The 12,147-nt window shown below is 38.2% G+C and overlaps 2 protein-coding genes across 4 annotated transcripts in view; one reads left to right on the top strand and one right to left on the bottom strand.

Moving 5' to 3' along the window:
• Window positions 1–3,674, top strand: part of si:dkeyp-97b10.3 (NACHT, LRR and PYD domains-containing protein 1b allele 3) — a 136,507-nt gene extending 132,833 nt beyond the window's left edge. For all 3 annotated transcript variants that reach the window (XM_034168290.1, XM_034168289.1, XM_034168288.1), the window contains one exon: window positions 3,263–3,674. The gene's annotated coding sequence lies outside the window, so the exon portion shown is untranslated. The remainder of the gene's footprint in view (window positions 1–3,262) is intronic.
• Window positions 3,675–5,569: 1,895 nt separating this feature from the next.
• Window positions 5,570–9,610, bottom strand: il12a (interleukin 12a). Its single transcript, XM_034168811.1, has 7 exons — window positions 9,598–9,610; window positions 9,378–9,520; window positions 9,185–9,274; window positions 7,983–8,024; window positions 7,099–7,239; window positions 6,953–6,988; window positions 5,570–5,762 (listed from the first exon to the last, which is right to left on the bottom strand). Exons 1-7 carry the CDS (start codon window positions 9,608–9,610, stop codon window positions 5,625–5,627), a joined length of 603 nt encoding a protein of 200 aa, XP_034024702.1. The 3' UTR covers window positions 5,570–5,624.
• Window positions 9,611–12,147: the final 2,537 nt, after the last annotated feature.

The raw sequence follows: 12,147 nt of genomic DNA, 5'->3' as shown, positions 1-12,147 counted from the left end.
GTATCTACACTTTGTTTTTTCTCATCGATGCCGTCAGCAAGGTCTTTGCAGCGGTTCCTCTGTGTCCTGTCCTGCATCTGCAGGACGAGGAGCAGGGGGGAGGCAGCGGTCAGCCTGAGGTGTGCTGAGTGTCTCACAGTGCGGTGACGACAGAGCGAGCAAAGAGCACAGTGCAGTTTTACAAAAACATATTTTTATAACTTTTATTTTCTTTCAATGTTTGCTCTGAGTGTCCTGTGAATGTTGTTTCTGTGCCTTAACCTAAAAACAGCTTCAGACCAGCAACGCGTTAACAACAAACACTAACGCTTTTTTTTCCTGGCCAAAATACGCCCTAAAAAGCTGTCCTCTTAAAATGTTATCCTGAAGTATTTAATTTAATTTAATGTATTTTCATTTAATGTGTAGGTTAAAGTCTTTCTATAATATGATGCTGCTTTAGAAAAGTGCAGCACTGGTTAGTGAGTGAAATATAATCTTGTGTTTGCAGTGTAGCTGGAATTCTGAAAATGTTGAAAATGAAAATAGCTGTAATTCTTAAATGGTTAATGTGATATTTTTGTTAAACCCCTTGATTTAAAGCTGAAAGTCAACACTAACAACCACATCTTGTCTGTTTCATTTTAACTCTATTGTGGTGATGTACAGATGTAAACTCAGAAGATTTTTTTCCCTGTCCAATGACTTCTGCACCTGGCTGTGTATCTGTCTATTTGTCCCCATGTACTACAGTAAAGGTCATCTCTGGAGAGGTCATGTGTCGCTTTAGCATTATCTTTCTTCAGGAGGAAGTGAACTGTTGCTAAATTAAACACCGTGATTAAATCTGCTATCCCCACTTCTTTATTTCCCTCCCTTCCCTTCACGGATCCTGTCATATTCTGTTCAGTTCTTCCGACCTGCAGATTTAAAGCTTCACTGACAGTCACTTTTGTTTCTTCTTGAGTCACAATAAGCTTCTCATCCATTTGCACACTAAAGGCTTCCTTTTTCCTTCCTCTTCACAGCCATCTTGAGGAGCATACAAATGAACGAGCTGAGGTCTCATCATTACCCAGCTTGAATCGTCGCTCCTCGTCAACCTCATGCTGACCACTAAAGCTACCTTGGACACTTGCACAAATTTGATCCCCGCACTGCCGCGCAATTCATCATGCCAATGCGACTGCTTTTGGACGGTGCATTTTGTCCTGCTTGATGCCACATTACATAAAATATAATTTTCTGCCGATGATGCATTTTCCTCCCAGAACTTGGCTGAATGAAATCATTCTTTCTCATGTAACACACTGGTGAAAAATATAGCTGTCCCAGCTTTTTTTGAAACGTGCTGCAGGCATCCATTTCAAAATGAGCAAATATTTGCACAAACAAAAGTTTATCAGTTGAACATTAAATATCTTGTCTCTGTGGTGTATTCAATTGAATATAGGTTGAAGAGGATTTGCAAATCATTGTATCTGTTTTATTTACATTTCACACAACGTCCCAACTTCACTGGAATTGGGGTTGTATAATGTTGCAAGAACCTGGTTTACTCATTGGCAAGCAAGATTGCATGCCGGTGTGGAGATCAAATTTGTGCAAGTGGTCAAGACCACCTTAAGCCCTGAATTCTGTGTATTAGAGTTCCTGTTCCTTTCTTGCTTTTCTCTTCCACCTAGTTGCCTGCACACACATCACTCCATTTGTTCCTCTCCATCAGATGTCCCTTATCTTATCTTCAACCTACCCTTCTTCTTCTATTCCTTTTATTTAGATCTCCATCACAGCATATTGGAATTGAAAGTAACAAGGAATTTCAATTTCAAATTATTACATTTTATATAGCACCAATCACAAGGGCTTCACACAAGTAAGGTCTAACCTTACCAACCCTAGAGCAAGCACACAGTGACAGTGGTAAGGGAAAACTCTCTCTGATGATATTGAGGAAGAAACCTCAAACAGACCAGACTCAGAGGGGTGACCCACTGTTTAGGCTATTCTACAGTTACAGATTTTTACAAAGCTAAATAAACATTTGCCGCTTGGTATGCTTATGTATTTTGGGTCAAGGACAATGCTGCAAAAAGGCAAAGTTAATAATATTTTTTAGAGAAATTAGCAATTTTAGATAACCGCTAAACAATGGACATCATGCTGCAATGCACCATGTAATTTTGGAGTTTTGAGGTTTTAATGTTGTTCATGTTAGTTTAACAGTGTTGTTAGTGTTATTGATTTATTGTGTTTTTGTAGTTCATTTGGTTTAGTCAGTTTAGTTAAGTCTCATGTTGCTGTTACCATGAGTAATCAAAAAAGACACACACATCCAAGATGTGAAAAACGGCATGCTGGATCAAAAATTAGATAAATATTAAAGCACAAATCTGCACAGCCTGAGCGCTCCCATGCAAACATATTAATTCGGACACGTTCTTGTTACCATGAGTGACTTAAATATCATGTTGGTAACATGAGTGAAATGTGTAGTGTTTTTCATGTCTTCCGCCACAGTCTTTGTTTGTGAAATTAAAAACACCTGCTTACAGTGGCTGTGCATGCGTGTGTGCAACTTTGATCACAGAGAAACTGTGGACAGCTGACATTTGCCGTTTGGTATGTTTATGTATTTTGGGTTAAGCATGAATGCTGTGAAAATGGAACGTTGATAGGACTAATATTTTTGGAGAAGCTTCAAAAAAAAAATTACATTTACATAATTAACAGGAAACAAGAGTTGAGTTCCTCTTCTAAAAATTGTTGAGGTCTAAGGTTCTTTAAAACATTCTGGACTCACACACCATTCCAACTTATACAAGCTTTGCTTAATTTATTACCACCCTTGAAAAATGTCATCAACCTATTTTATAAACACTCCCCAATCAAGAGCCCGTGGATCCCCATGGGCAGCATACTAGTATGTTTTGAGGGGCCAAAGTTAATTGGTGAGTTGGCTAATAGATGATCAGAAAATGTTCTGTAAAGCTCACACTGCTTACAGAGTTGGATGCAGTGACCCTAAATATTAAAGCTGACAGCTGCTTTTAACGCCAGTAAGATGTGATAGTTACAATAAGACCTTTCTCCAAATACATATGGACCTTACTGTACACTCATACTGAAGTGAGTTGGTTAATGACAGCTGGATGAACTGTCGGTTGACTCTTGTCAGATCCTTCCTGTTTGAAGTTCAGGTACACTTGTTGTTGCTTACATCATTACAGGTACTAAAATGTGGCACTGATGATCTGGTTTGTCTTTCTCTGTGTATTTTCAGACATGATAAACAATCGATTGGCTAAGTGAAACGCTTTAGACTTCAACTGACTCTTGGACATCTGTCGTTTCATCTTCTGGAATTAAAAAGAAAATCATCTCAGGAATACTACGAGGCACGGTGGATCTCTGAGCCTGTATCACTTGACTTTTTATGTAGTCCAACTCCTGCACCTCGTCTTCCTTCACTTCAGGGTTTTCTTCCAAATATTTTCTTACCATCAAACTGTTTTACAGGTTTGACTGTAGTTACCTTTCATGAAAAGGTTATTGTCTTTAACTTGAATTAATTATGTTCACTTGTGGTCCTTTGTTTCTGTCAATTTTACAGAAAAGCTGAGCTTTGTGTAGAAATAAGTATATCAGCTGATGAAAATATGGCCAGAGGTGGTGTCGAGGTGAATTTTTTAAAATGTTTAGTAGCTAATTATGTAGCTTTGAATGTTGGTGCTGCAGTGTTAAAACTGCCCATCATGTTGTTCAATCCAGTTGTTTCATCCTGTAATCAAGTTTCACTTTGTTCTTTGAACAATTTAACATTATCAAACACTTGCATGTGACTGTCCATGTACAATAGACTGAATCCTTTGATTCTCTTACATTTTGGTTTCTGTATATTATGTACTGTATATATTGGTTTTTAAACTTTTGTCAACCCTGTGAGTTTTTTTTTTTTAAACCACACTTAACTTGCAAAGCTAGTTGGAGTTTTGGGCTCCCTTCAAAAACTATAAAAGAAAGGGGGGGGGCTTGAATTAAGAATACATTCCTGCCATCCCTGAGTGGGAGCAACAGTTTTTGTTTGTTGAATGCTGTAAGTATTAATTTTGTTTATAGAATGCACTGTTGTTAAAAAGACAACACAAACATTTGCAATTAAGGGAGAATTTTCATATTGTATATATGTGAGTGCAGCTAAAACCTGGCAGCGTTTATATAGTTTTACACATAATTCTGTCAAAGTCTTGTTTCATAAATATGATGTTTGAACAGTATAAATAATAATTAAAAAATGTTCCAGATTGATAATGGAAAAATTGCATTTAAATTTTCTGGACTGGTTTCCTGATTGGGGAAAAAAATCACTCAGCCCTGTTGTCAGATGTCTTGCACTATTTGGGAAAGGTTGCAGAAATTTCCTTGGATAATGTAGGGGATTTTAGGACTCTCCTTGCTGGTAAAGTTTGCAGAGAAGACTGTTTCCCTAAATGACTTGTCACAAACACTGTGCTCCATCCACATGGTTTCACACCAGCCTGCATCTCTCCGTCACAAACACTGTGCTCCATCCACATGGTTTCACACCAGCCTGCATCTCTCCATCAGTTCTTGGAATAAGAATAAAATAAAGTGTTGACTGAATAAAACTAAATATCTCCTTTGTATTTTCTTTTTAAAAAATGTCAGGACTATGTATTTAGTTCATGCACTTGAGTCAAAGGTTTTTTTTGTGGTGTCAGTTTTTTTTTTTCAACTTTTTCAGTTTCTGATTCTTTTCCAATAATTTTCACAGAACATTGGTTATCTCTGTTATGTACAATTTGTCATTTCTTTTGGCACTTGGTTTCCGACTGATAACTGGCAGACAAACAAACGGGAATAAAATTGGAACCTCCATCCAATTTTGGTGGTGTAGGTAAAATCCATAACAGAAAAATGAGAGTGATTGAGGTAAAATGCAAAATGTACACCAGATATTAAATTCAAATGTCCACAAAATCCATGATCTTGATCAAACTTTGTTGAGCGATAAAGGAAACCATCCTCCATAACACTGTCATATATGGAAGAAATTGGATCTTGTTTGGCAGAGTTAGGAATTTTTGAAAATTCATTCAATGTTAAAGATAGGAATTTTTCCTGACTTTGACCTATGACCTTGACATTTGAATCAGTTCTTGCCTATCAGGATATGAATTTTCAGTAAAACTCTCATATGAAAAATTGTTGGCTCTAGGCTGTTCACAAACAAATAGACAAGCAAACAAGGGCGAAAACATGACCACCTCCAACATTGTTGGTGGAGGTAATAAAACTTCATTAGATGTAATCAAATATTCAGTTTTTATTCAAACTGGCTTCCACTTCAGCATGTAGCAGCAATGAAAAACCTAATTATAAATAGCAATAAATAATGTCAAAGATTGTCAAATAAATACTTAAAATAAATAGAGCACAAAAGTCAAATAAATAGATGCATATCATAAATGTAGTGGAATACATTCAGACATCGATAATTAAATCTGCCAACATGGCCGATGAGTAACATACAGCTCACTGAGCTAACAGCAGGTGTGTGTCTGTGTGTGTATGTATGTATGCATGTGCACAGCCCGGTCAGTCGTGGGATGAAGGTTTGAGGTTTAGCGCCTGTGGTCTGCTGATGAGATGTAGCTCACAGCTCTGTTGATGGTGATGATCCGAGTGTGGAAGCCTCTGACCAGCTTACACATCTGCTGCCTGTTACTGAAGCTACTGGTTCCCCACACGTGGGCCATGTTCTAAAAGATAACGACATACAGGTGAACTGCCAGCTTAAAAACAGACATAACTAAAGAGCACCGTGCTTGCAGAGCGCAAATCACTGCCAACACCAGTTTCTAATTCCAAAATCCTGTTAGAAGTGGCTTTTCATAAGATAAATTACAGGTGATCAAATGTCAGAAGTAAATATTTAGTTCATGCACTTGAGGTTTTATTGTGGTATTGTCAGTTTTTTTCAGTTTTTGAATTCTTTTTCAGATCATTTTCATAGAACATTGGTTATCTCTGCTAAGCAGAATTTGTCATTGCTGTTTACCTCAGGCTATCAAATTTGAGCGGAGGTCATGTTTTCACCCCTGTTTGTGAACAGCCTGTAACCCACAATTTTTCATATATTGTCATCATTATTATCATATTGTCGTCATCAATTTTTACAACTGATTCATATCCATATAGGCAAGAACTAATTCAATTTTCAAGGTCAAAATCAGGAAAAATCTTGGAAAACTGGAAAAATCCCCATCCTTTAACACTGAAAGAATTTTCAAAAATTCATAACTCAGAAAAAGATACGATTTCTTTCATATTTTAGAGCATTATATAGGATGGTATCCTTTGTCGACCGACAAAGTTTGATCTGGATCTGATCCAGATTACAGATTTTGTAGCCATTTAAATTTAACATTGAAAAACCAATTTAACGTATCTTTTACATTCATTAATTCATTCATTCATCATCTACCGCTTAGTCCAATTAAGGGTCACGGGGGGCTGGACCCTATCCCAGCAGTCATAGAGTGTGAGGCGGGGTACACCCAGGACAGGACGCCAGTCTGTCACAGGGCCACTCTTACATTATATCTTAATCAAATATGCCCCAATCACTCTCATATTTGAAAGTGAGGTGCAGATTGACACTCACTATCACCTGACAACGTTTGATCCAAATCCGATCTAGATTGTGGATTTTGTGGACGTTTGAGTTTAATATTGAAAAGCCCATTTGGTGTACATTTTGCATTATATCTCAATCAAAAGTGCTTATCAATCAATAGTGACCTATGACCTTGAAAATTTAATCAGTTTATGAATCCTCTGTAAAAACTTCATAACAATATATGAAAAATTGTGGGTTACAGGCCGTTAACAAACGGAGCGAAAACATAATGAATAAAAAGGAAAAAAATATATGTCCATATAGACATACCTCTGAAGACTGTTCCTCTGGCATCAGGGAACATCTCTGTTTAAACCAAGACAGACAGACATGAGACATTTTTGTAATGTTATTTCCAAGAACATTCTCTGTCAGCTGAATAGTTTTTGTTTTTCCACACTTGTCCTTAAATGCACCTTCAGGCCCTGCATGAGTGCCAGTGCTGGGCGAAGAAGTGCAGTCTCATCCTCAGGATTTCTGAGTGGGAAGGTGAGGTAAGACTGAAGAGCAGATTCATAGAATACCAAGTCCTTCATGATGTTCCCCAGACACTCCGTCTGCAAAGATACATTTACCCATCAGCGCAACAGCTGGAACACGAGTGGGAGTGGAGTGACGGGAGAGACTTATTTTTTTGGGTGGAGGGGTTATCAAAAAATAACTTTGCCTACCAGCTTCTCAAATAACGAGGACTTCTTTTCTCTTATGTCAGATAAAGTTGGTTTTCCCAGCTTTTGTTTTATACTGTTTATTGCAGATATTTAACTGATTCACGATCTAATCCTTTTGTGCTGTAAATGGATGAAGTTTGAGATTAAGTGGGGCGAGAGGCAGGGTAAACCCTGGGCAGGATGCCAGCCTGTTGCATGGACATATACAGACAAATTCACCAAAATACTAAAGATCAAATTATAAATTCATCAGGTCTGAAGAAAAATGATCCACATCTGCTGTACAAAAAAAAAAAATGCATTTTCAGATGGACTGTCTATTAGAATTGGTATTTCTTTTGGAACTTAATTTTACTTCATTCTCTGGATGCTCTGCTATTCTCATGTTTTTCGAAAAAATCATGAACGTCTGCTGAATTGCTGAGTTAATTAAGTAATCACAAAAGTAACTGATAGATAAAACTGTAAACAAAATTTTGAGTGGCAGCCTGAGTTTGTCTTACAAAGAAGGAACAATGTTAATAAATGGATGCATCATGTAGAATCTGATTTTTTTGTCTACAAAAGATGTTTAAAATGACAATAATAAATGCTGAGGTTCTCAAGATGTGTGATTAAAAAAGGCATACCTCATTGAAAGATGAATTCCTTTGTACCATGCAACTTAAATTCTGTGGGGTGAAGACAAACACATTGTACAGTTAGACCTCAAGAAAATTACCTTTGGACATAAATACGATACAAAGGGTTATTGGAACATGACACAGACTGTCTAAAATAATCACAACATTCTTTGTTCCTTTTGTCACACTAAAGATGAAACAAGACCTTGAAACATGAATCCGACATTTTAAATGTGGGTGCCTGAATGAAATGACTCAAATCGCTTTCATGATATAATTGAAATCTGACAATTTGTGAATTGATTTCTTCACAGAGCTTTTTTTTTCCTGTTAAAAGCAGAAAACCCCTTCTTTATGTCACATTTGAAGTCTTATTTACAGAGTTACTGGACAAACTGTAAAACTGAAAACTGGTCTTATTATTATTAATTTAATATGTAGCTTTTCTTATTACCTGAACTTCAACATCACCATGACTTTAAGACTGTGTTAATATTTAATCCTGTTTTAAAACGGAAACTTATTGCAAAATCTTTTAGGCACAACAATTTGATTTATTGTAAAACTGCTGCAAAAAAGTTTCTAAATATCAATTTATGATAAATAGTGGAAAACAAATATAGACTAAAGAAAATTTGTAACAATAAAAAAAAAGCTCCAGATTTCTTGTTTCATTTTGGCTTTGGTGTCCTTTGTTAGTGCTTTGTGTTCGGGGCTTTTAGACCACTTTACCTTTAAAACTCTATTCTTTAAATAATTTATAACAGTTATTCTGATGGTTGTTTCTGTGGAATCATGGAGCCTATTGGACATATAAACGTTCAAAATAAAGAGGTTTGTATTCATTTGAAGAGGTTTGCTTCTTTAATAAAGCAGACAGTTATTCTCTGTAGATTTAGCTTGTTTTTAAACATTAACATATGGAAATCTGAGGTTTTACTGACAACAGTGGCGCAGGAAAATCAAAACAAAAGGAAAAAAACAAAACAAAACACATAATTACAAATCTTTACTAATTTTACACAGTTATGAGCAGTTTTTTAGTGCAAGTTCTTTTACTGATGAGGAATATTAGAATTTTACAACATTTTTGAACTGGATTCGTGAAACCTGAGCGCACTATAGATAAATTAAGCTGTCAGATATTTTAGTAAAAGCTGAGTTGAAATCCAGCTGTTCTATTTACTTAGACATGAGTTAAGTATCACCTGGACCACAGTGGGTGTGCAGGTCGTCACTGTGTCACTTTGACTGCGCAGCATCATTCCGTCAGACGGGATGCCAAAACACAACTGGTCCTGGAATCACAACACCAAGCGGTTAACAAAACAAAACAAAACATAAAACGCAAAATGCTACAGAGGAGAAACCGTCACAGCATGTTGGTGGGACTCTACTCACACTCTTGAGAAGCTTTGCGAAGTTGTGCAGGAGCGCCTGAAAGAGCGCGGAGCACTGCGCGCACGTCTGCGCATTCGGAGTGCGCACCGGCAGGCCTGTGGATGTGCGCATCAGCAACAGCAGCAGTGCAAAACTGGTGACGTCTGCAGGACAGAAGGAACAATCAGCACAGTATCATAAATGCACATGTTTGCATGACAGAGAGAGAAGGTGAGCGTACAGGAGCGTGCCATCGTGTTTACGCTGAGGTGGAGCGGTGCGGAGGAATGTGCGCCAGGGCTGGACTGATGGATTTATAAGGTGATCGAGGTCACCGGGGGATTCCGCTGAGACCTGCAGCATACCACTGTGAGCGAAAAGAAAACTAAAAACGTCACAGTGTGTAGTTTCCTCAATCATGTCCGCGCACATGCCCACTGCCGCTCCAGTCGAGAAAAGGAAGTAGACTGTGTAAAGCATTCAAATGGCACTCATTTTTCGAAACCACGTGTTTGGCAGTGACTTATTTACACTGTGGACTTCAATTTCAGTTTCACTGTGTCGAGCAGCAACACATTTGTTTACGTTTGTGTCAGGGACTGTCCCTTTAAGACAAAGTAGCTATGGGAACAATGTGTGTGTGTGTGTGTGTGTGTGTGTCGTGATGATGTCGAAACAAGCTGACTTTCTCTGTGTCACTGTCCTGCCCCTGAGGAATTACACAAGGACATTTTGACTATAAGGTGTACTTTGAGTAAAAAGGCCCCAGGTGGGAATCGAGCCCATGACCTTCCTGCTGTAAGGCCACAGTGCTAATCACTAAGACGTGCTAGTAATTTAGTCAATAACAGCAATAAAACAATAGCAACATTAATTGCAATAACGATAAAAATAATGTAATATAATCTTAATAACAATGCAAATATTAGTAATATCATAATCATAATTAAAAACAACAGCAACATTGTAACAAATCACTACCAATATTAAAAAATATTAAATACCAATATTACCAATATTAAGTACCAATATAAAAAAATAACAAAACACTACAACAATGTACTAAAAATGATCACAATGGAAATAATAATAATAATAATAATAATACCAATATCAATCATCACAATAGAAACAGCAACAGTGATCCCCAGGGCAGCACAGCGACTTAATGGTTTGCACTGTTGTTGTGTAACAACAATAGTAATTATTAATAAGAAGGACTGCATTTCTATAGAGCTTTTTCATTTTGTAGGTGGTTACAGTGCTTGACAGTGTTATCCTATACTAGTGGCTGCTAGTAAGAATTAAGAGTTTTTTTATTGTCATGTGCACAGTAAAAACAGGCAGTTATACAACACAATGAAATTCTTACTCTGTTGTTTCCACCGAGAAAAATTTGCATGTAGAAAGTTCACATTTAGATGATTAAAAAGAAAACACATTACAAAATACACATCATTAGACTGAAAAAATATATCATGTCCACTGTTGAGTATTGTAGTAGTATTGTTTTTTTAAGAGCACACCTTCACTTCATGAAAGGGCATTTATTAAAGAGCTTTTCACTAGGTGTACCTAATAAAGTGGCAACTGAATGTATATTTGTAGCCAAACACACGATCTTCGTCTCTCAAACACACACACACACACACACACACACACACACACACACACACACACACACACACACACACACACACACACACACACACACACACACACACACACACACACACACACACACACTGTAGAACTGCTATAAACTATTCAGGCGGCCCTTCACAGTGTGTTATTATTACTATGTTTAGCTATCGGTTGGTGCGAGTATACGTCACTTCCGGCGAAGTGGCGAATCCGAAGGCAAGAATTCGTACTTCCGCGACTGGCCGCCCGATGAAAACAAGCTTGGGCTGTATTACTTTCTTGTTATGTGTCGGACGCAGGACGGAGAACCGACCAGCGTTTGAAGGACCCAGTATAAAATAAGCAGAGCACGGTACAAAGGATAACTGAATTTAATAACATAACAGTGATGTGCTACAATACAAACAAATGAGTGCGCGGTCTGCGAGGTGGAGATACGGTGCGCTCCTAGCAGCACAAATGGTCCGGAGCCAGAAACAGTCCGGACCCAAGGACCCCGCCGACACCCCCCAGGTGGCCGCGACAAACCGAGTCTGTGAAAGAAGAAACCATCATGTGAGTCCACACACCACACACAGAGAGACCACTCAAAGGTGTACATAAACAGCAAACACTTCCTGGCTTAATCACTAATCAGCTTCCCACCCTGCAGGCATGGAACACCCAGTTCACATTCTCAACTGCAGTGGAAGCTGATTAAACGACTAACATAACAGCTCAATATAACAAGGTGTGAGGGACACCACATTTACTGACTGTACTAATGTTAGTCACAAAACCTACTGTACCTCAGGAAGTGTGCTGACGAGCGTGAGACCTTACCCCCTCCTCTTTCACAGACCATGGCATCAAAACCTGGTACGGTCTCTGCATCCATGATGATGAGATGGCTCTCGCGACGACGATCTCACCCGTCTGGTCACAAGGTCGAGTCTCTGGCAAATACACACTGTGTACTCCAGACTTAAATGCAACCATGCCCCAATCCATGTAGATGCACCACAGCTGTGAGTCCTGACGAGCTGCACATGACCAGCCTCAGGTGATCAGGGTGAGGTCCTGATAGCTCAGCCACACAGCCACTCAGTCCTAAACGCAAGCCACCTGGAAGGAAAAACAAAAGACAGGACAGAAGACAGAAACAAAA

This window comes from Thalassophryne amazonica, chromosome 4, assembly GCF_902500255.1.
Source record: "Thalassophryne amazonica chromosome 4, fThaAma1.1, whole genome shotgun sequence".
Lineage (NCBI taxonomy): Eukaryota > Metazoa > Chordata > Actinopteri > Batrachoidiformes > Batrachoididae > Thalassophryne > Thalassophryne amazonica.
The sequence above is the reverse complement of the archived record's forward strand: the minus strand, read 5'-3'. Positions and strand labels throughout refer to the sequence as shown.